We start from the raw sequence: 25,459 nt of genomic DNA on the forward strand, positions 1-25,459 counted from the left end.
AGCCTAAAATATATTTTGCATTTTTTGCAGCACATTATATTGCTGACTCATACTTGGTTTGAAATCAACTACTATTCCAAGATACTTTTCACAAGTACTATTACAAAGCTGATGTTCCTAATTCTATTTCTATGCATTTGACATCTGATTTCTAAATGAAGAATTCTTCATTTGCCTCTGTTAAATTCCATTCTATTTGGAATCCATTTCTCTATCAAAATCATTTTGAATTTTATTTCTATTGCTCTAGAGAATGAGCAATTCTACCCAATTTGGTGTCATCTATACATTTATAAGCATTCCTGATACCTCTTCATCCACATCATTATTAAACATGTTGAGGAGTATAGGATGAGGAGTATAGGATCCAGGACTCAAGTTTGTGGCACCCTAATCAGTACCTCATCCCAGTACATGAGGAATATAATTTCTAAGACAGCTATGTACTAACTTATTTGACATGCCATCCAGCCCCTACTTGATAGTTATAATGTCATGGAATATTTTGTCAAATGTTTGTTGAAATCAAGATGTTATTCCTAAAATCTATTGAAGAAGTTCCCTTATCAAAAAATGAAGATTAGTTTGTTTATGACAAATCCATGCTGATTTCTGGTAATTAATTCAGGCATTATTGTCAAGGTATTTATAAGCTGATCTCTTTATCATTTCTTCTACTATCTTCCCAAGGAACAGCATCAAACTGGTTAGTCTGTAGTTCCTTGGATCATCTTCCTTTTCTGAAAAGAGGGTAATTTGCTCTTTTACAGTTGTCTAGCACTTTGTTACTGCAGGAAAATCCCATAATCAACAAACATTTCCTTCCAGAAAGAACCATTCTACTTTTCAGACCCCAAAGGCTTGTTGCAACTGTCAAGTCTTAATAGCCTTGCAGAACACCAAAGGCATAGGGGACAACCTGATCTTTTGGGGAATACTATTCCAGAGAAGGAAGGCAATGGCAGAGAAGGCCTGCCCTGAAGGTTCCTACAGATGAGGCTCTCTAGGGGTAGGGACCCAGAGGAGCCCATTCTCTTTTCTTATTCAACAGGCAGATGCCAACAAAAGAAGGTGGTCCTCGAGATATCCAGGTGTCAAGCCATGAAGGGCTTTAAAGGTAACAAGCACTTGAATTGCACCCAGAAGCTAACCGATAACCATCAATTGCAAGAGACATCTCTTGCAACAGTGTTACTACATGGCTAAATTTACTACATGGCTAAACCAACTAGTACTCATAACTATCCAAGTTGCTGCATTCTGGATCAACTGCAGCTTCCACTCTTCAAAGGCAGCCCCATGTAGAGGGCATTGCAATAGTTCAAATGAGAGGAGACTTGCGATCGGCATATTTTTTATAGTCCTTTCTCGCAATGCCTTGTTAATTTCTGGCCATATATCTGCCATTTGTTTAATCCACTCATCTCCTGAAGCCGCCTGAGTAAGTTTTGGGGGAAGTTCTGGGATTGGTACAAAATCCTGGCTGGTAGCTATTTTGAATGGGGTAAACCCTGTGCTTTGAGGTACAGCGTTGTTATACGCCACCTCGGCAAATGGCAGGAGGTCTGCCCAGTTGTCTTGCTGGTAATTAACAAAGCACCTTAAATATTGTTCTAATGCAGAGTTCAGACATTCACTGGCCCCGTCTGTCTGGGGGTGGTGACTCGAACTCAGACCCTGGTTTGACCCAATCAACTTCAGGGACACCCTCCAGAATTTTGAGGTGAACTGGGTTCCGCGATCACTAATGACTCTGTCAGGGACCCTGTGTGATCTTTAGATATGTTGTATAAACATCTTGGCCAGCTTCCCTGCTGAGGGAATTGATATGCATGCCACGAAATGCACTTGTTTCAAAAACAAGTCCGTAACTACCCAGATCACCGTCTTCTTTTTACTCTCGGGTAATTCAACAATAAAGTCCATAGCAATTTGCTTCCAAGGTCTTTCAGGGTTTGCTACTGGTTGTAACAAACCCATAGGTTTACCCCCTTGTCTTTTGGCCATTGCACACGTGGGGCAAGTGGATACATAGTCTGCTATGTCCTTTCTCATGGATGGCCACCAGAATTGCCTCCGCAGAAGATGTAACATCTTTACAAATCCAAAATGCCCTGCCATTTTGCTGTCATGGCCATGCTCTAGGATCACCTTTCTGGAATCAGCTGGGACATACAATTTGTCTCCTAGCCACCACACCCCTTTCTCATTTGTCAAAGAGTCTCTAGTCCAGTGCTTCTCAACCTTGGCCCCTTTAAGATGGGTGGACTTCAACTCCCAGAATTCCCCAGCCAGCCTTGCTGGCTGGGGAATTCTGGGAGTTGAAGTCCACCCATCTTAAAGGGGCCAAGGTTGAGAAGCACTGCTCTGGTCTTTTGAAACCATTCATCCTTCTCTAAATTGCAGTTCAGTTCATTTAATAGTTTCCCCTCAGGCTCTTTCCTCTGTTGCTTGCTTTGCAATCTAATGATAGCTACCATCCCTAGCCGGAAGCCTGGAAAAACTGTAGCCACCACCTCTTCCCATTGACTGTTGTGCTGAGGCAATCAGAGAGCACATCAGCTAGGAAGTTTTCCCCCCCAGGAACATATTTTAACGTAAAGTAAAACCGACTGAAAAACTGAGCCCATCTGACTTGCTTTGGGGACAATTTCCTTGGGGATCATAAGGCTTCTAAGTTTTTATGATCAGCCCAAACTTCAAATGGGTGAGGTGACCCTACTAGCAGATGCCTCCACGTTGACAGCACCCACTTCATAGCAAAAGCTTTTTTCTCCCACACTAGCCAGTGCCTTTCTGTGTCTGTAAATTTCCGGGAAGTGTAAGCACATGGTCATAATGTGTCACCTTCAGCTCTTTGTAATAAGACTGCCCCTATAGCTACATCTGAGGCGTCTAAATTACAAAGGGCTTTTTGGGGTCAGGGTGTTTTAAGATCGGCTCCGCTGTAAATAACTTTTTTAACTGCTCAAACACCAATTGGCATTCTTTTGTCCAATTTAGAGGGGCCCCCAGATTCTGAGCTTTCACTTTATCTTTCCTTTATGTCTTTAATAAGTCCATAAGTGGAAGGGCGACCTGAGCAAAACTGGGGATGAATTGGCGGTAAAAGTTTGCGAAACCCAGGAAGCTCTGCAATTGCTGGTGAGTTTTTGGCGCCTCCCATCCAATTACATCCCGTACCTTAGCTGGATCCATTTCAACCCCTTTGCTGGAAATGTGATACCCTAGGTAATCAATTTGACTTTTATGAAATTCACACTTAGAGTTTAGCGTATAACTGGGCATTCAACAGTTTCTTTAGCGCTTCCCTCACCAACTTTACATGCTCTTCCACCATTTCTGGGTAAATTAAAATGTCATCCAAATATACCAAAACTCCCTGATACAGAAATTTATGCAACACTTCATTTATCAATTGCATAAAGACCCCTGGTGCCCCCAATAAGCCGAACTGCATGACCCAATATTGGAAACAACTGAGAGGGCAGCTGAACGCAGTCTTCCATTCATCACCCTTTCTAATCTGCACCAGGAAGTAAGCATCTCTTAGGTCCAGCTTCATAAAAATTTGTCCTTTCGACAAATGGGCTAACAAGTCTTTCATCAAAGGGAGGGATCTTTGTTTTCCTTACAAATAGCATTTAACCCCCTATAGTCCGTACACAATCTCAAAGATCCGTCCTTCTTTTCCCTAAATAGGACGGGCACTGCCATTGGCAACTTCACAGGCTGTATAAAGCCCCGCTGCAGATTTTTATCGATAAATTCCTTCAGTGCCCCCAATTCTTTAAGAGTCATAGAGTACATTTTCGGTTTAGAGAATTTAACCCTGGGTTCAATCTCAATGGTGCAGTCCGTTGTCCTGGGGGGGGGGGGGGAAGCTGGTCCGATTCTGCCTCAATAAACGTGGCTTTTAAGTCTCTATATTGCTCCAGGATTGAGCAGGTACCCCCGGAGTCACTCGTTTTAGGGGTTTCCACATTTGCCGCTGCCAGCGTTGGTCGTGGGGGACTAACACTAGTCTTTTTCGCCACCGTGTAAGTCCCGTCCTGAAATACCATGCTCCCTGATTTCCAGTCCACCTTAGGATTCCATAGCCTCAACCAGGACAACCCCAAAATTAATGGACAGCTGGCAATCGGAGCCACTAGACATTTTAAGGTTTCCTGATGAGTCCCAACTCTCATTTCGATTGCCTCAGTGTAAAATTCTACGGGGCCCCCTCCTACTGGTGACCCATCCAATTGCGTGAAAACAATAGGAGTCTTTAGCCTCCGCATCCTGATTTCAAGAGCATTCACAATAACTGGGTTAATCAAATAGCAGATGCAGCCTGAGTCTATTAAAGCCGTTATGTCTGCCTTGTGGTTGGTTTTCAACACCCACAGTCTCACCCCAACTGTCATGGGACTCACCAATATATCTTCCTTCTCCAACTCATCCTCTGACAGGTCCTCATACCCTGGAGTTTCCGCCTGCTTTCGGGTGTGATTTAAAGCAGGCGGTGAGAGTTTTCTGCCAGCTGAACTTTCTCTTCGGAGGAATCACTCTCCATCATCAGGGGGCTTGATATTTCTCCTCTGGTCCCACAGCAGCTGTCCCCTTCTTGTCCAGCTTGGGGCTTTTTGGTAGGTTCTTAGCTGGTTTGGGTTTCGCAGTGGTCTATGCAGGATGGTTCTCCAGGCAACTTGTGGCATAGTGCCCCTCTTCTCCACCCCGGTAACACAAACATCTCCCGTCTCTGGTCTTGGCCACTTCCCTTGGCTCTCCAACCTGGTCTCCGGGATGCCAGCCCAGGAGATTCTGCCGGGGTTCGACTGCCTCTCCTGCTCACGGACATCCAATCAGCTTCTACCTTCCCTGCAAAGATAATCCACTCCTCTAGGGACTCGGGGCTATCCCTGGCCAGCATGCGATCTAAAAGGTCAGGTTGCAGCCCCTTTTGGAAATACTCGACTTTTAAGTCCTCAGACCAGGTTCAGAGTTTCCTGGCTATCTCTTTGAACTCCAGTGTGTATTCAGAGACTGTATGACTCCTTGTTTGATTTGTTTGATGGCCCTCTTGGCTTTGATAATGGCAAAGGGGTCTTCGAAGCGCCTACGCAAAGCCATCATGAACTCATTCAGACTTCTCAGCTCCGGAGCTCCCACCTTGTGTGCTTGCACAACCCAGTCGGCTGCTTTACCTTTGAGATAGCCTGACACATAGGCCACCCTCTCCAGATCATCCTGGAATAGGTGGCCACATCTTTCCAGGTAAATCCGCATCTGCGTCAGAAAACACACCAACTGGCTGGGTTCTGGTCCTGGCTCCCAGCGCCCTCTCAAGCAAGGTCTTCAACCGCATATCGTCTGTCACCAAAGTCTGCTGCGTTTCCAGCTTATCCACACGACACCTCCATCACTCCAGTGCATGCTTGGATCTCTCTGAAACCCATCGACCACCTAGTCACAGACGACTCTCTCAAGGGCTTAGCAATCGCACTCTCCTCCAGAATCTGGGTGTCTTGAATTTGGGTCCTGTGTGTGGCTAGCTTCTGATCTCTCTTCTTCACCACTTTCTCCATTGCCTTTGATGCTGCCTCGTCCGGTCTGTCTACTGGATCAGCAACGCCGCCAACTGCTCCGGCCTCAACCTCAATGATTTCTTCAGCCATTCCTTCACAACCTTCTACACCAGTCAAAGCTATCTGTCGGATTTTTCTTGATGAACTTTTGCTCCGGGTAAAATCCAAAAGTGGAGTCTCAGCAATATGTAAGAAGCTGCAAGACTCAGACCCCAACAAAAGCAATTCTCATTGAAACCATTTAAGGTTCAAAGAAGAATTCATTTATTGAGACTAGTGTATAGTTCTAGGCATTGCTGAGACTAAAAGCCCACGTGCGCCAAACTCAGTTTTACCCCCTTCCCTTTCACTTCCCCCCTTTCTGTCCCATAGCCCTTCTTGCGCATGCCCCTGGGTTTCTCCTGGTCTCATGCTAGTATGACCTTGAGCATTCCTGGGAAACAGATAATAGTCCATCTGCGCCTAATGGTTCAGCTTCTATCTCTCTCCCTCCCTCCCCCTGCTTTCTCTTGTAATGGCAGAACCATAGCAAGCAAGCTAGCAGGATAGGTTAATTGACTGCGAGGCTTCTGACAGTGACCAACGGATGGGTAACTATAAGCCAGGCCTACTGATTCAGGAAAGGCCATAACTGGCACTGTGCAACTGTATAAAGGCCAATCTAGCTACAGCTGCCCCATACTCAAGCAGGACCTATGCATCCAGGAGAAACCCCAGATTATGGACCAGGTCTGCATAGGGAAGTGCAATCTCATCCCTCTGGACCAAAGATGGAATATCACTGGAATCAGAAGACTTCTGAACCTAAAGCCACTCTATCTTTCTGGGATTATTAAACCTGAGTATTTTTGTCCCTATCCAGACTCTCACAGTCTCCAGGACAAGGGCAGAACCTCAACCACATCTCTTGTTGAATCACAGCTGAGATATATAAGCACATGGATAACACCTGATTCTGTGCCACCAGATGACCAGAGGCTCCATGTAGTTGTTAAATAAAAGGGGAGACAGAGTCGAGCCACATAGCATCCTAAAATTTCAAGCTTATCTGTGATTATCCTATCACCAACCTCTAAAAGCAGAGAAAGCTATACAAGGTAAAGCAGTGCACCCTTTACATGACCAACACAAGGGTGGATAAAAAGGTATTCAGCCAATATCTTACTCCTAATCCATGTTCTGTTTGTTTGGAGTTTAAACCACCCGAGCATTCATAATGGGAGAGGGTACTGCGAAGCCAGCAAGGAGCCACTTCTCTGCCCAGTTCATTAAAACAATAGAGAAGAATCGTAGCATGAAGCTTAACCTCTGCAGGGAAAGAAATACCAAAGACAAACTGAGAAATGAATTCCTGCAAATGAGGAAATACACTCCTTGCAAGCTCCGCAGAGTTTCAGTACTTCTTCTAGAAACACGTGGTGCATTTGTTGTTAAATTTCAGCTACATCAGAAATAAATTGGGTCAGCTCCTGAACAGAGACAATGTGAGATCAAGGTGTCAAGACTATTTGGGTGTGGGGTCAAACTTGGATGAGCCCTTAATCTCTTTCCTCACACTCTATCTCATCTCATTATTCCTCTTCTCTAGATTATGCTGCTTTCTGCCTATGCAATATTTGACAGAAGTTCCAAATTCTGAAGAAAACCTAATTTTGCAGATGAAAGAAAATTAAGAATATTACTTTGCAAAATGTACAGTTTATTCTGACTACAGAGGATTCTTTCTCCAGTTATGTACAGAAATCTAATCTCCCCCATGTGTTACTAGACCCATTGATAGGTATAATGAACTGGCTGGGTTCTACCTCACCAAAGTTATGTGTAGGTTTTAAGACATCGCAAGAAGAAAATAAAACAAAGCACTACTAATATCTCTTAAATTTATAGAAGGCATAATTTGATTACTACTGTCCAAGGATTATGCATAATGACTTCTTATGCTTTTGTAGGCTGTATATAATCAGGTACATTTATTTTATTTATTTATTTATTCGGCTTGCATGCCGCCCATCTCCCCCACGGGTGACTCTGGGCGGCTCACAATAAAAAAGAAAAAACACAATTCTCTCCAAGATGGCTAAAAACTATAAATAATTAAAAAACATATTAAAAATGCCCTAAAAAACCTCCTCTAATGTTGGCCCTATAAAAACCTGTAAGATGCTGGTGGGGGGGCAACCCATCATCCCACCAGCCATCTCCACAGTTGCGGGCCCCCATCTGGCCCCCAGGCCTTCTGGCAAAGCCAGGATTTAATACCTTTCCTGAAGGCCATGAGGGAAGGGGCACATTGGACCTCAGGAGGCAGAATGTTCCATAGGGCGGGCACTGCAGCAGAAAAGGCTCTCTGCCTAGACCCCACCAATCGAAATTCCCTGACCAGTGGGGTCTGCAACCTGCCCCTTCTGCTGGACCGAGTGGGACGGGCTGAAGTGACCAGGGCGAGGCGGTTCCTCAGATAACCTGGTCCCGTGCCATGAAGGGCTTGAATTGGACCCGGAAACAAACCGGTAACCAATGCAGCTCGCGGAACAGCGGTGTTATATGTGCTCTCCTAGGGGCATTAAGAACTGTCTGCGCTGCCGCATTCTGCACCAGCTGTAGCTTCTGGATACTCTTCAAGGGTAGCCCCATGTAGAGCGCATTACAGTAGTCCAACCCAGACGTGACCAGGGCATGAGTGACCGTGCGGAGGTCCCCCTGATCCAGGAAGGGGGGTAACTGCCGCACGACACGAAGTCGTGCAAAGGCCCTCCTGGCCACGACTGCCACCTGCTCTTTGAGCAGGAGTCGTGAGTCCAGGAGAACCCCCAAATTACGCACCGGGTCTGTCTGGGGTAGTGCAACCCCGTCAAGAACCAAAGATGACAAAGTCCTAGATCTTGAGGCTCTCCGTATCCACAGCCACTCCGTCTTACCAGGGTTCAGCTGAAGCCTGTTGTCCCCCATCCAGGCCCCCACAGCCTCCAGGCACCACGAAAGGGCAGTCACAGCATCACTTAAGGCACCTGGGATGGAGATGTATAGTTGGGTATCATCAGCATACTGATGAAACCTCACTCCATGGCGCCGGATGATCTCACCCAGCGGCTTCATGTAGGTATTAAATAGGAGCGGTGAAAGCACTGACCCCTGTGGCACCCCACACAGTAGGGGCCGGGGGCTGGACCTCTCGCTCCCTATCAATACCGATTGGGTTCGGCCTTGGAGAAAGGAGCTGAACCAGCACAACATTGTGCCACCCAACCCCAACTCCTGCAGCCGACCCAAAAGGATACCATGGTCGATGGTATCGAAAGCCGCTGAGAGGTCAAGAAGAGCAAGGATGGATGCACTACCCCCATCCCGCTCTCACCAGAGATCATCTAAAAGTGCAACCAATGCTGTTTCTGTCCCATAACCAGGCCTGAATCCTGACTGATAGGGATCCAGATAATCCGTTTCCTCCAGGATCCTCTGAAGCTGCCGCGCAACCACCTTTTCTACCACCTTCCCTAAAAAGGGGAGGTGGGAGACTGGACGAAAGTTGTCCAGGAGGGTGGGGTCTAGTGACGGTTTCTTGAGGAGAGGGCGGACCAAAGCGTCTTTGAAAGGCTTCGGGAACACCCCTTCCTGCAAGGATGAATTAACCACCGCCAGGACCCACCCTAAGGTCACCTCCTTGGTAGATCTAACTAACCAGGAGGGACACGGATCTAAATCACAGGGGGTCGCACTGACAGCCCCGAGGACCCTGTTCACTTCCTCAGGGACAACAGGATCAAACCGTTCCCAGATAACTGGGCAAGAACGCTCCCTGGGCAACTCTTCTGGACCTACTCCACGCTTGGCTTCCAACTGAGAGCGGATCTGAGCAATTTTATCCATCAGGTGTTCAGCAAATTCCTCTGCACGACCCTGCAAGTAGTCCTCCGCCCCCCCTTTTCCCAGGAGGGCCCGAGTGACCCTAAACAGGGCTGCAGGGCAACACTCTGAGGATGCAATAAGAGTGGAGAAATATTGACGTTTCACCACCCTTACCGCCACTAGGTAGGCCTTAATAGCCGCTCTAACCCGTGTTCGGTCTGATTTGTCCCGAGTTTTCTGCCAGCGGCGCTCTAGCCATCTCTTAGCCCTTTTCAGCTCCCTCAACTCCTCCGTGAACCACGGGGAGCGCCGGGAGTGATGGGCCAAGAGTGGACGCACAGGTGCGATCCTGTCCAAGGCCCCAGCTGCCTCCTTATTCCAGGCTGCGGCCAGAGCCTCCGCTGGGCCGTGCAGCAAGGCCTCAGGAACAACCCCCAGCTCCCTTTGGAACCCGTGCGGGTCCATCAGTCGCCGGGGGCGGACCGTTCGAATAGGTCCCACCTCCCTGCAGAGGGGGGCAGCATAGGAGAATCCTGCCGCCACCAGGGAGTGATCTGACCATGACAGGGGGGATAATGTAAAATCCCCCACCAGATCACGCTGCCACTGCTCTAACAAGAAAACCATGTTTGGAGTGTGACCACTGTCCCGGGTCGGGCCATCGATGACCTGGGATAGGCCCATGGCTGCCATGGTAGACATGAACTCCCGAGCCGCCTCCGAGGCCAACCCCAGGGATGGCAGATTAAAGTCCCCCAAGACCATAAGTCTGGGGAACTCCACTGCCAACCCCGAGATGGCCTCCAGCAGCTCAGGCAGGGAGGCTGCTATGCAGCAGGGAGGCTGGTACACCAGCAGCACTCCCAACTGATCCCGTGTGCCCAACCTCAGGAACAGGGTCTCATATCCAGCAACTTGTGGAGCAGGGCCCCTGAAGGCCAATAGGGATTCCCTGATGACTACTGCCACTCCCCCTCCCCTGCCCTGGGGTCTCGGCTGGTGCCACACCCTAAACCCGGCTGGACACAATCCCGAGAGGGCTACTCCCCCCTCTGGTGCCAGCCAAGTCTCGGTGATGCACGCCAGGTCAGCCTGCTCCTCCCCAATAAGGTCGTAAATAAGGGGGGCCTTATTATTGACTGACCTGGCGTTCAGCAGCAACAGATGAAAGCCCGGGCCTCTGTAGGCCTGCTGACCAGGGTCTGGTCTTGAGCTCTGAAGGCCGGAACATGCCACCGGTATAACGCATCGGGGGCATCTTCCCCTGAAACGGCCTGCCCTCTGGCTCCCGCCATACCGCCCCTTAATCTAATATAATTTGCAGAGTTTAAGATTTAAACCTGAAATCACTACACTTAAAAGAACAGAATTAATCAAGTTTTTCCCATGTACAAAAGACAAAATGTGAAGTCAATTTCTCTGAATTAGAAAGAGATGCTATAAGTAGTAAAAGACTTGAATAGTACTTCTGACTTTACTTTCTGAGTTATTATTTCTTACCTCACAGATGTAAGTACACTACCATTCAGTTTTAGTTGTTTCAGATTAGGGAGATAAGAACCTGTAAGATCAGGAAAGAAAAACAAAGTTAAGCAAATACCAACGTATGTGTATGATGCTCTCAAACATATAATTTCAATTATTTTAATTACACAGCTTATACATTTGTTCACCATGATATTTGACTGATTTATGTGGTCTAACATTTTCACAAGAGCATTTCTTACCAAGCTTGCCTAGAAGATGATACATTCTCTGTCCAACTATATTTTACACCACTAGTAACTGACATAAAATATGACATTTTACAGTTATATTTAATATTATCTTTCTATGTCTAACAATGGTTTCTGATTGAGAAAATGTCTTTCCTATAGATTTTGAAAAGATGACTATTGCATGTGGTACATTATTTATTCCAGTTTCATCTCTGGCTAATCAAATATGTTTTTGTATTTTTTTTTAAATGATAGTAGTCAAAAACAATCCAAAATTAGCATGCACGTACACCATGGAAAATAAACTTTCTCAAACAATGTTCAACATTCTCAAAAACTACTATTTGTATCCAATATCTGTTTTGTTGGTTTATTTCTCTCTTTTTGTATTATTCATTTTAGACTTATCCATTCTATTTACCTTCTTGATTTTTAAAAGGTATTTTGATCTGGTTTACACAATGCCTAACCCATAATGTAATATGTTTGACTTTGATTTACTATGTTTATAGCCACGATAGTTCATAAGCTATCTTTATGGTTGCTCTGTTGTATAAACAGAGTCGGTTGTGATTAAGGAAACTATAGTTATACAAACCATAGTTTAATACAATGTGGGAACCCATAATTCATATGTGAGAATGTATACTTTCAAAACAAGATTCATTACTTACTAAACATGCATTATTTCATTGCTTTTTATTTCATTACAGAACATTACTTATTAAAAGTTCAATGACACTGTTTTTCCCACTATCATGATACTAATACTATGCCATAACATCTGATCAAACAATCCTTTTGATTACTCAAATATCTTTTGATCTTTGCTCTCCTTTTAAGGTCACAATGTTAATGCTCTCAAAAGTAATTATTTTCTTCACAATTATTGTACATATCAGTACAAGCAAGATTGTGTAGATATAACTACCGTTGTGCTATTTTGTATAGAGAGAAGGATGGACATAATAGTTCTTAAACATGTGCCTCTCTGTTAACAACTTGCTTCTATGTTGGCCTTCCCCAATTAATTGCTCTTCAGAAGTATTGGGACTGGGCAACTCCCAGAGTTGATCGAAAACTTGGCTAACTGCCATGCTGGCTTGCAATCCTCTTAGAATATCCATTTGGTCCCATGTTGAAAACAGATACTTGAGGGTTATTGCTTATAATAAGTAGCAGTTTCATTAGTACTTTATTCCCTAAACACTGAAACAGTTTAATAACCCTTCTTTTAATGGTAGTTCCATGACAAATCCATTAAAAATGGGACTGGGAGTTGTATCATATTAATGTTACGTTATACTTGTTGAAAGATATCTATAGTTAATTTTTTTTTATTTTAAATCCTTTCTCTGGGGATTGAGGTATGCCCCCACCCCTCTAAAATGTTCAAAGTAACTTTTTCCTATAAAAACGTACTAACTGTTTTTGCTAAGAAGTGTGATGTACACAACAAAATTAATTCAGTGGCTTAAAATCTCTGAATTTTTAAACATTTTTGAATGTGCCAGAATTTTCAGAAAAGGAGCAGTAACTAAGCATAAACATTTAATAACAAAAGTAAAATTTTCAGAAATTTCACCATCCTTCTAATTCTTTTGCTCTTCTCACCCATACAGCTGGCTTCCTCCTTTTTTCTCTTCCCATTTCTCCCTCAGTGTCATCTCTGTGGGTGTTCTTATTGCATTACTTCTTCTATTCTCTCAAGAACACTGCATCCTTTCTTATGTGCTGGTATACAGCCACTTGCTGCTCCATATCTCTGTATTTTTTTTTCCTTTAAAAGCATAACTTGATACAAACATGGGCTACATTATCTTCAGATAGGAAAGTAAACATGATGCATAATTTGTAGATCACTACCACAAGAGACTTGTTCATTAGCTATTTCTAGACTGCCAGTGTAATGGTCCTTATTTCATCTTATTCATGTAATAATCTGGCAGATGGTTTATATCTAACTTTAATGCTCACTTCTGGCTTGTCTTATAGAGAATTTTGTTAAGGACATTCCTTGCCAACAAACTCCAGTTTATTTTCAGTATCTGCTTGCTTTCTCGATATCAGCTAGCTTATATAACCAATAGAATTGCTGATACAGTCTCTGTTTGCTCTGCAAGAAGCAATCATCCAAGTACACACAATCAACAAATCAGCAAGCTTTTACCAGGACACTCCTTGCAATTCAGTATGTAAAAGGACAGACCCACTTCAGTCCACTCACTCACAAAGCTATATGGACAGACAACATTTCAAATTCCCTCTCAGACATGAGGAAATTTACCTGTAAAACTCCTCTGACAATTCCTGTTTGTCCTACAGTTTGATGGCTCAGTGAACTTTTAACATCAAATAAGCAATCGTTTTGCAGATTAAGGCGTGTTTAGCAACTCCCCAAAATACATTTAGTCATTCTGATTCATATTTTATAATTTATGCACTACCATTTCTACCTGTTGGGTAGTCAAGGTCACCAACATAAAATAAAAACGTTAAAATCTTATACAATGTTGTCAAAACCCACTAGTAAACATAACTGAAAAGGACTAGATGAAGATGTTTCATCTATTTTTGATCCACTTTTAAATATTTTACTTTTAGTAGACTATACTGCTTGACTACGTAATAAACTATGGATTAAACATAACGAATCAAATAATTTACAATTAAAATAAATCATTACAGAACAGTTTATCTTAAAACAGTAATTCTCAAACTGATCCACAGAACATAGATGATCTGCACAGGCACACCAAGTGGTTGACCAGATTTACTGCGAGTCAGTTGGTTTGCAAAAACGGATCAATGGCTGAAAAACTGGTCAATTAAAGTATACACTGCTACTTGTATTATCATTTGTGAGTATTAACATTCAGGAAGATTACAATAGTGTACAAGTCTTGAGGGCAATTATGAGTCCACATGTGCTAGGCTAAGCAAAATGATCTCACACAAGAAATCTGAAAAGTGGAAACAGAAAATATAACAATGAGTATCTAAAAATAGAATTTCATTTGGTTGGAAATCCACTTGCTCCTAACCACTCAATACTCAAAGAGACTTCTAGTGAAGAACATTCTTGACCAACATGTTTGTGTGGAGAATGGTTGTTATTATGGTACGGGTTGCATAAAGTTAATCAAGTGGTAACTAAATACTTTGTATTGTATCATTTTTGTTACACAGTTTATTTTACAAAGGTCTTTAAAATGGAGCAAACGGGAGGATATACGCATATGTAACTATAATCATGATCTTATTCACAGAAAAATATAGATCTCCCATGTTCTTAAAGATAAAAATGTAGGGAGGGTTGTTTGTATAATTGGTTGGTCCCCATATTTTTTAAGCATTTTATGCAGAAAGTTTGAGAAACACTGCCCTAGAATATATGTGGTGAAAACTTCACTCTGATAAAACAAATCAGTTTGTGAAATGTATATAGAGCAGGGCTGGTCCAAATCAATCCTGAGTATTTAATTAAGTACTCACATAATTAGTCCTAATTATCCCTTTAATTTGATTGAATTACTTCTTCACACTGCATGCTGGGTGACTTAGTCTATGAAATAATGAAACAAGGATCACACTCTGTTGTATTTGTTTACTTAGGTGTCCTTATATATTAGTAGGATCCATATGAAGCTCTGAAACATTCTGTGGCAAAAATGCAAGAATTTAGAAGATCTGAAGAGAGAATGTTTTTTTACAGGAAAAAAGGAAAGGGAGAATGCTTTTTCACAGAACCACAGTGGCTCATGCTTTTCTACAAGCATTTTCTCATTACTGTCATTGTAATTATACATATGAATGGATTATATGAGCCCTTTCTAGGATGTAAGCAGTATTAGGGAAAAATGTTTCAGCAGGTCAGTTCTAAAAAAAAATGGATTTATAAAACAGATTTCAAATATTTTCCCCTACTTGGATATTTGACAGAGACTACAGTGGTACCTCAGGTTACGAACACCTCTGTTAACGAACTTTTCGGGTTACGACCAGCTCCGGCCGCAAAAATTTACCTCGGTTTGCGAACTCCGCCTCGGGGTACGAACAGGATACGCAGCCATTTTCCCTCCCGTGACACGGTCCGCAGCCATTTTTCCGCCCGACACGTGGTCCGCGGCCATTTTTCCGCCCCTGACACGTGGTCCGCTGCCATTTTTCTGCCCCGACACGTGGTCATAGGGAGAGGGACTCTCCCTCCAAGCAATAGCCGCCTCTCTATCCTCCACGCCAGAACGTATTAACGGTAATTACATCGAACCTTATGGGGAAATTTGCTTCGGGTTGCGACCAATTCAGGGTGCGACCAGAGTCACGGAACGAATTAAGTTCGTAAACCGAGGTTCCACTGTACTGGGTTTTTTTTTTTTTAATTTCCAGAAATGCTCAAATTCACTTTCTGTCATTAAGCTTGTTTTTACCCAGAGAAGACAACAGCTTCAGACATAAAATAAATTTAGTGAATTTTCCAAAGGAAAACATTAAATTCAACTATTGGGTGACTTATGGTTCTCACATGTTAGAATTATGGATGAATTTCCCAATGTTATTTTTGAAACGTTTTTTCAATTTGCTTTGAATACAGTTTCTGATTGTTCAGCATTCAGAAACAAAGACTTAAAATTTAAAATAAACTATTCAGTTTGGGGAGCTTTTATGCTTTTAATATTGAGATATCTTTTTTAGCCTCAATGAATCAAAGGTTTGGATAATCTGAGACAGAATAAAATGTTCTCTCACCAAAATTTCCCAGGCTGTTCTCTCTGGTGTTTACACGCATCTCAAGGGCCTTCACTTGCCGCAGATCATCTAGCCCTGTCAATGCTTTCTGCAACAATAAACAAAAAGATAAATATATATTATGGGTCCACTATCACATCACTTCAAGAAACAACTCTTATCCTACAAATTCATCCTTAAAAACAGGGCTCTCAGAAAGTTAAACAACTTATTTTAAATTCTAGTTCCTGCATTAACTTTTAATACAAACAAGAAGGTAAATCTGGTTATGTAATAATACCAAAGAGATTTTTTAAAGAAAACAAATGCTCTGTAGTCATGTTCCTTAGGTAAAGGCTAGACTTCCTAGCAATGACAGAATTTAAAAATACAGAATAAAATTAACGAAACATGTACAAAATTATTTAAAATTAAAAGCCTGGCAAAGAAGATGCATCTTTATGAATTTTCTAAATATTGAAAGAGTGTGGGCCAAATGTAATATGAGCCAAAGGAGTGCATTCTATAGCCTGAGAGCAATGCAGAAAGACTTTAACAGAAAGACATAAATATTTATAGTTTTGCTTACTTAGATTGTTTTAGAATTGTAATTCAATCCCATCATACTGAAAATTTAAGGAGCCTTCTCCAACATGGTGCTCTCCCAGTGTTTTAAACTATAAAACAAATAAGCACGAGTTGGAACAGCAATTGATAATATTTTCTGATCCCTTCTCAAGAATAGAGAAGTGAACATACCACAGAAAATTAGTACCAGCAATGTGGCTTGTCTCAATTTCATCAAATTGAGATTATTCCTGAATTATCAGTGGTTTTGCTATTTCACCTGTACACACCCTGTTCCATGGTTAATCCAATAGTGAGAAAGCTAAACTTGATTTGATCAGACTTGAGAAAGTGTTCTTAAGAAAGAACAGGCAATAACATATATTTACCAAGTGACTTTTAAAGAAATAAAAGCTACCTCTTTAATTATAATTGCTGCTGATATAAGGCAAAAAATAATATTAAAGCAAGTTGGATGGAGAAAGAAATATTCAGCTCTTTCTTTCCCAAGTTGTTTATGTGCATAAATAAAAGGAATATTTATCCACATATAAACACACTTTGCTAAAGAGCAAACTATATACGTGGAACATACAAAGAATTCATATTACTGATTCTTTAGAATTTTATGAATTCACCAACTATTTAGCAACAGCTTTTTTAAAAAAGTTAATTAATATTGCTTTATCTCCAAGTAGATGCTGGACCTTGTAGCAGAGTTTTCAAGTTTTTGAATTGCTAATTCATTTTCTAGCCAGATATGCAGGGTATAAAATATTCTACTTCAGGAAGGTTTGGCAGTTTCAAGTTGTATGGTATTTACCTTTCAGGTGATTGTTCTAAAAAATGTTAAGAAGTTAAGTGTACATTACAATTGCATTATACTTTTATTGCCTGTTGCTCAACATTTCCAACATCCCAATAAAAATTTTTCTCCACATGTTAATGATTTAATTTTCTTTAAATGCAATGTTCAGACCTCATAAAATATGCTAGATTTAATTTTTTCTTTATATCAAATAATGTAGACTGTGGATATTGTGGATATAATTTTTTCTTTATATCAAATAATGTAGACTGTGGATATTGGGATGAACATGCTAATTTGTATCATACATATTTGCATAGGATTTTTTTCTGGAAAACTCACATCTCGGTTTCTAGTAGTTGCTTACACACTCTGTCCAAATACTTACATAACTAAATAAGTAATTAATCTACCCCAAATCATTCATATGCAACACGTCAGTAAACAATTTTTATATATCTGCATTAAGAGCATAATAAGTATATTTACTGAAAAGTAAGTCCTACTGTAACTCTGTTTTGCACTGTTGTCTAAACCAGTTTTCATCATGTCAAGCCATGATATAAAGACAACCTTCTAGTACATATAGGCAGTCCCTGGAAATTGGCAGAAAAGAGATTATACTAGTACATGGATAAGGCAATAATAAGACAATCTACAATGTCTATTTTTGCTGTTCCTCAGGCAAACATTTTGTCCAGTTTAAACTTAGTTATGTATCATACACTAAGAAGTGTGGTATCTCGGCATTAGATGTCATAGACGTTTAATGCAAGATATGTTCAGAGTTTTAGTAGTACTGTAGCCACGAAAAATATCCAATGCAAACCATCAAGGAAGAAAACATCAACGTTCAAGATTTACAAGCCTGGGATAGAAAATAATTGAAAATTAGGGTTGTACTCCCCCAGGTGGAACTGATGCATAATTTGGGGTCTTCATCAATTCTCGACTCCCTGTGGCCAGGAGGGCGTTTGCACATAGCCAACTTGTGGGACAATTACCACCTCTCTTGGATCAGGAGAGCTTTCTCATGATCACTTATTCTTCAGCCACCTCCTGTTTTGACTTGCAATGTGCTCCATGACGGTCTACCCTTGAAGACCATTGAGAAATAGAGCTGGTCCAGAATGTGGAAGCATCAGTAGTTATGGACCCTTACTTTGCTCATGTAACACCTCTATTTTGGGAGTTGCACTGGTTATTATTGGGCTTTTGGATGCAATATAAGATGCTGATTATCACCTATAAAGCCCTTTATAGCTTAGGATCTAGATATCGATGGGACTACCTCTCTCTTGTTCTTTCTATCTGGCACTGTTGGCTTCCTCCAGATCTCATCTGTAAAGCAATGCCTTCTTGCAGGTTATAGGAAACAAACCTTCTCTGTGGCTATATCTGCCCCATGGAATAGCATTCCTCTAGAACTCTGTATTTTTGCAAATCTTTAAAGATTTAGCTTTTTCAACAGGCTTTGGGGAGCAGGGTTGATTATGATCTACTTCTTACTATTAGATTGAAGTTGTGTGTAACTGTTGTTCAGCTTTGTTTTGTTCTTCCCCAATGTGCTATTAGTTTTCATTGTTTATTCTTATGTTTTAATCCTAATTACATAAGCCGCCTAGAGTTTCCTTTGTGTCTAAGGTGGCATACAAATTGATTAAATAATTACACAAATAAATACATACAATCTCAGCAGATTCAGGCATTTTAGATGTAATTATCTCACATGGAATTGGTGAGTGGGTGGGGGAATATCCAGACAGTGTTGTCTACTAACCTTTTCAAAATGAAGCAGGACAAGCATATAATGCTTTTTGATCATTAGTATATTTTACCTAGAGAGCATCCTATCAAGGATTCATAGTCAGTTAGCGTATGCAGAGAATGCCACAACTCCTAAAATAAAATCTAGTTTTAGAGGCCAGTACCCTCCCTGCATTGGCCTTAATGATTTTGGTTCAAATCAACTAACATGATTCAGCTCTATGTTATATTCCAAATAATTAAAACCCGTTTTCAACATCCAATATTCCCATTTGAGTTTTCAGCAGCAGCAGCAGCAGCAGCAGCAACAAAAATCATTTTTATAACTATGGGCTTTATTTCTAAATTGTTTTTGTTTTACTGGCCCCCAACTATTTATCTTACAGCACATGGCATTCATCTGTCACTGGGTAATCTTCCCTTGATTTCTTGCAACTTCCCATCACTGTGCATTTAAAATCACAGCTGCACTGCCATTCTGCTGCCTAGTTGTGACTTTTGGATTGCATATGCCAAGCTAAATAGCACTCTTCTTCCTTTCCAGAAAGTTTCACCAATTATTTAGCATATTTTTGTATTTGTTCAGTCTGTCTGTGGCCTCCCTGTCAAATTCATTTACCTTTATTATTCAAAAGTAAGTCTCTGCCAAGAGGAAAAAAGGAAGTGATTTTAAATGATAGATATAAAACTTGCCAATCTAAATGTTATTTTTCCTTACTGATGATCTCAGAGCACAATTAGGTGTATATCTCCAGTTTCCAACAACAAAGTAGTCAACTGACACACTACTGACAGAAAAACATCATTTTTTTTATTGAGGGAGGGGGAAAAGGGACAGAAGGGAGGTAAAAAAAATTGAAATAATTAATCATTGCAAATTAGCTATGAGGAAAATTTTATTTGTTTGTTTGTTTGTTTGTTCATTCATTCATTCAATTTACATACTGCCCATCTCAGACTAGTGACTCTGGGTGGCTAACAACAATAAAAACAGTCAACACTTAAAACAGTATAAAAAATTAAATATAAATATAAATACAGCCAAGAGATATTAAAAAACTGTCAGAATCAGCACAACCATGAAACGGGGCCCTTCACACGCTCGGGGGCCCCAGGCCCGGGCATAAAGCCAGGCCTTCAAGGCCTTCCAAAAAGCCAAAAGGATCGGGGCCATCCTAATCTCAGGAGGGAGGATGTTCCAGAGGGCAGGTGCCACAGCAGAAAAAGCACATTTTCTGGTCCCTGCCAGCTGCCATTCCTTGGCTGACAGGACTCGGAGCATGCCCACCCTACCGGACTGGATTGGATGGGTAGAAACAACTGGGAAAAGACTAAGGTAACCCAGTCCCAAGCCATGAAGGGCTTTAAAGGTGACAATCAGCACCTTGAATTGCACCCAGAAACACACCAGCAACCAGTGCAGCTCCTGAAGCAGTGGTATTACATGTGCCGAGTAGCCATCACTATTTACAAGCTGGGCAGCTGCATTCTGTACCAGCTGAAGCTTCTGAATGCTCTTCAATGGCAGCCCCATGTAGAGCACGTTGCAATAGTCCAAATGGGAGGTCTTGTGGGCATGAGTGACAGTGAGTAGAGCCTCCCGGTCCAGGAATGGGTGCAACTGACGCACAACCCGAAGGTGTGCAAAGGCTCTCTTAGCCACGGCTGCCACCTGCTCTTCCAGCAGGAGCCATGAGTCCAAGAGGACCCCCAGATTGCGCCAGATATAAGTTACTAGTATTTTCTTGTTAAATTTTAAAAATATAGTTTGTACTAATAAATTAAATGCCATCAGCTATGGGAGCTCAAAATGGTCAGTTTGTGCCAGTCGCTTTCAGCCTAATCCACTTGATAGGGTTACTGCTGTAGGAAAAAATTGGAGAAGGGATATATGCTAACTTGAGCTCTGAAAGAAAAGGTATGATACACATTTAACAAATAAAATAACATATCATTATAAAATAAACAATAATAGATGAGGAAAGGATGCCATGACTGAGTTCCACGGAAGACAAGAAGCTGTAAGAATGAACAGATCCGGATAATTGGCAAACCTAATGATGTCAAATCTTGCAACCCATATTGTTCCTGACCATTTGCTATGCTGATATGATGGGCACTGGATTCCATCAACATATGAAGGTCACAGCCTTACTACCCCTGTTCAGATAAGAGCATGGATGAGGAATCTTTTTTGCAGCTAAGTGCTACATTTAAAAAAAGAGGCCAAGACCTGTACAGGACACATAATATTATTATTAATTTTCAAAATGTTTTGAAAACAGTATTTTCAAGGAATTTTTAGAACTGCTCACCAAGTAAAAAATTTCATGCTGTCCAAATCTAGCTATTGTTATGTAAGATTGTCTGAATACTCAACATTTGGTTCATAATGGCATTGCCATTTCCAGAAGATACAATAAAAGATATGAAAGCAGAAGGAAAAGTGGCAGCACAGTGCAACTAGGTGACAGATGAGTTGGCAGGTTACATGCATGACATCGGACAACATTTGATTTAGAACACAGCTGAATAAGAATTTGTAGTTATGGGCCTAGGAGGCAGAAATTCTGAACAACATTCCTCAAACTCTGGATTTCTTAAATTGCACTTTTTAAAAGCAGAAATGTATGCTAAATATATTTGCTTTAGAAATGGGAATAATATAAACAGGTCTATTTTTGAATGCAATATTTTATTATAAGAACTACAGTCCCAACAAAGCTCTCTGGATCAGAACATCCAACATCATAGCTCAAGCTTTAAGTCCACTCACTAAAAGGAAGATTTGTAAGCCATACAAAAAACAAAGAAAGAATTTTACAATTACAGCAAAGACAATTATGCAGAGTGCTGAAAGAACAAAGAAAAACCAAATCAGGTATGCACAGCCATATTTTACAATATCTCTCTTTTTTAAAGGGCTGGTAGTTGGGAAAAATGTTTCCAGATATGTATAAAAATTATTTTTAAAAATGATGACAGAAATATGCTAATAAGAAAATAATTTTCCTACACTGAATTATTTTGAGATCCAACTCTTAGAGAATCACATGCAAACAGCCTGATAGCAAATGCATCTGTTATCAAAACAAGAGACTGGTGGAAACCATCATTGTCCAAAAGAGATTGGCTTCTAGCCTGCATTACAAGGGCAGGAGAAAAAGGTGCAAAAGGTTCAACCTTAGTTTCACTGTAAATAGATTTTACATCTGATTCAAAGCAGTCACTAGAATTCTTTCATAACAGCTTCTTCAGCTTTTCTGTAATAAACCAACTTATCTGGGCTTACATGTCCTCAAAAATTTATTCTTGCAGTTTCCTGTTCAGCAGTCAATCCATCTGACAATTATTAAAGTGATCCAATTACAATAAAAATATGTATTTATTTATTTATTTATTTATTTATTTATTTATTTATTTATTTAATATGCGCCCCCCCCCCATTTCACAACAGTGACTCTAGTGGTGAACAAGGATCAGAACGACAATTACAGCATCCATATATGCTGTATGCACGTAATGCCTGAGGTTTAAAAAACAAAACATTCAGAAAACCACATCAACAGTATTGTTTGTCTAACTACTTGGCCCAAACACCAGGGAAACAGAGAGGTTTTCAAAGACTCACAAAAGACTAACAGGCCATCCTGATTTCCAGAGAGAAGGCATGATTCCTGGGTCTAACAAGATGGAAGGAGATCCAGAGCATGTTCTCTGCTAGATCTGGTGGGCTGAGCAGAAACAATGGGAGAGAGACTGTCTTGAAAATAGCTTGGCCTTATGCAATATAGGGCTTTTTAGGTGATAATCAGCACTTTGAATCACACCTGTAAGCCTACTGGGAGCTAGTGTAACTCATGGAGCAGCAGTGAGCCTAATGAGTAATGCCCAAAACTGCCCATGCTGCTGCATTCTGAACCAGCTGCAACTTTTCAATGCCCTTGAAGGGCAATTCTATGCAGAGCGTGTCACAGTAATCTAAACGGAAGGTGACTGAGGCATGAGACACAGTGAGCAAGGCCTCCTGGTCCAGGAACAGGTACAACTGGTGTACAAGACAAACCTGTGTAAAGGCCCCTGGCCGTGGCTGCCATCTGCTCTTCAAGCAGGAGCCATGAGACCAGGAGGACCCCCAAACTGCACACCTAAGCAGATGGAATGATGATGGAAAATCTCTAGAGCTGGGGTTTCTTAAAACTTATAGTCACTCAGTCTTGCCAGAGTTGAGTCAAAGCCTGTTCTACCCCACTCAGAACCCATGGCCTCCAGGTAGTGTGAAAGGACTTCAACCACATCACTTGGTTAGCACAGATATACAACTGGGTATCATTAGCATACTGATGATACCGCACCCTGTGCCAACAGATGACCTCACCCAGGGTTTCATGTAGATGTTAAATAGGAATGGGGAGAGAACAGAGCCCTGAGGCACCCCACAAAACAGGGCCCTGGGCTTGACCTCTCTCCCCCACCAAAAATGACTGGAACTGGCCCCAGAGAAAGGAGGAGAATCATTGTAATCCAGTGCCTCCCATTTCTAATACCCTAAGCCAGCCCAGAAAGATACCATGGCCAATGGTACTGACGACTGCTAAGAGATCAGGGAGGGCCAGGATAGATGTACTACCCCCACCCTAAGCTTGCCAGAGATTATCCACAAACATGATCAATGCCTTCTCATACTGTGACCAGACCATACATAAGGAAAATGTGTGCATAATCACTAGTATTATTTATAAACTTCAAAAGCCAAATATAGAAGCAGCTGCTTCAACCTGAACAATAAGAAATAAGATAAAATATGTTATATTTGTTATTATAGTGTTTTGCAAATATAGTTACTGTTTCCTTGATAATATTTTCTCTTTAAAAAAATCAGGAATTGTCTATTAGAATACCCAATAAAAAGGCAGCTTTCTAGACCAAATAAAAGTTCATGTCTGGCAGAAAATAATGAAGCTGTCAGAAGTAATTATTCCATATTACAGTTGTGTTGCTATGATTACTTTGGGGATGGAGGACATGGAAATTTGAGGTGTAGGATTCAGACCTAAAATCAAAAGAATTGAAGCCCCAGACTATAGCTCTGACTTGGCCAGAACACTTCAGATTATAGACTGAGGATTGAATATTATAGGGCTAGTGTCTATGAGTTTTACTAAGGTTTGTATGTGTAATGATAAACTTTTAAAATATGTAGTGGAGATTAGAACATTTGAGCTTCCAGTTTTTCAGAATGAAACAGATGAAATTAGAGATTTGTGGCCCCACATATTTCACAGGAAGACACCATCACTCTAAAAAAAAAAAAGATTGCCAGTTTAATAAAGAGGTTGACTATATCATAACATTTCTTTTAGCATTTCTTTCACTGGAGTTTCTTTTGGCTTCTTAGCCAATAAGATTACCTGCTTTTCATCAGCAGATGAATTTAGGATTTTGCATTTCAACAGACACATATAATCTCAAAGGGGAAAAAAACCTTTTCATCTATATCAAACTTCATTTTTCAAAATAAAGAATTAAATTTCCCCATTAAATGCCTTAAGAAAGAAACAAGATTGCTCAAACTCCTTTTCCACAGAGAAAACTACATACTGTGCTTGTTGCTGCTTGTTTCCCAACAAAATACAGTCTATCATCTAAATATCCTACTGCTAGGACACGAACTATTTCCAGTGCACCTTAGGCTTTCTTCAGCCTTTAATTGGTTAACCAAATAAATAATGCATGATACAATATAATAATAATAAAAAAACCGACAATGAACTCTAGTCTCATTCTCTTCAAGGAAAATGAAGCACTATTGTTTTACCAACATAAAACATTATTAAAATATTAAAAGAATGTGAATGTTTATAAATTTGCTGAACATAGAGAAAAACAGTTGCTTGGATCCAGCAAAAGCTTGCTGCTAGTGAAAAAGTTTTGACCAAAAAGATTTTGCTGGCTGAATTGGGGAGGAGGAAACATTAATCATCAATTACTGTTCATTCTTCAATCCTCAACATCATTCTAAAATGTGTTCTGGAGGACTGAGGATGCTCCAGAACTTTATAGTATTGGAGCCTGAGAAAAGAAAAGGAACATCTCCCCTTCTAAATTGCTAGCAGGAATGAACTACATAGAACTGCACAGGGAATGCTTCTGCAGGCAGAGATGAAGTTAGAACCATAGCCCAGTATTCTGCAGTGTTCTTCCTTATAGACAAGTGGGTGAGGAAAATGCTTCGAGTTAGCGATAGGACCTAAGGCCAACATGAAATTACTTCTTAAAAGCTATAAAGCAATACTAAGCATTTTTAAAAGAGTATCTAACTGGTAAAACTACTCAGATATTCAAGACCAGTGATTTTAAGATAGATTAACCTTACTAGCATCATAAACAGAATCATACATATAAACAATTGTTATGTCTCATTTACCAAATTTAATTATAATATTAAAATATAC

The 25,459-nt window shown here is 41.0% G+C and overlaps 1 protein-coding gene across 1 annotated transcript in view; it reads right to left on the reverse strand.

Moving 5' to 3' along the window:
* LRRC56 (leucine rich repeat containing 56) overlaps positions 1 to 25,459 on the reverse strand; it is a 67,452-nt gene that overhangs the window by 22,857 nt on the left and 19,136 nt on the right. The window contains exons 4-5 of the mRNA XM_088146112.1: positions 15,884 to 15,971; positions 10,917 to 10,977 (exon numbers count right to left, since the gene is read on the reverse strand). Of these exons, the coding sequence (XP_088002238.1) occupies positions 10,917 to 10,977; positions 15,884 to 15,971 (149 nt within the window). The remainder of the gene's footprint in view (positions 1 to 10,916; positions 10,978 to 15,883; positions 15,972 to 25,459) is intronic.

This window comes from Python bivittatus, unplaced genomic scaffold (genome assembly GCF_059951505.1).
Source record: "Python bivittatus isolate LINGU-HERP-01145 unplaced genomic scaffold, Pbiv_v1 ctg000480_np1212, whole genome shotgun sequence".
Classification (NCBI taxonomy): domain Eukaryota; kingdom Metazoa; phylum Chordata; class Lepidosauria; order Squamata; family Pythonidae; genus Python; species Python bivittatus.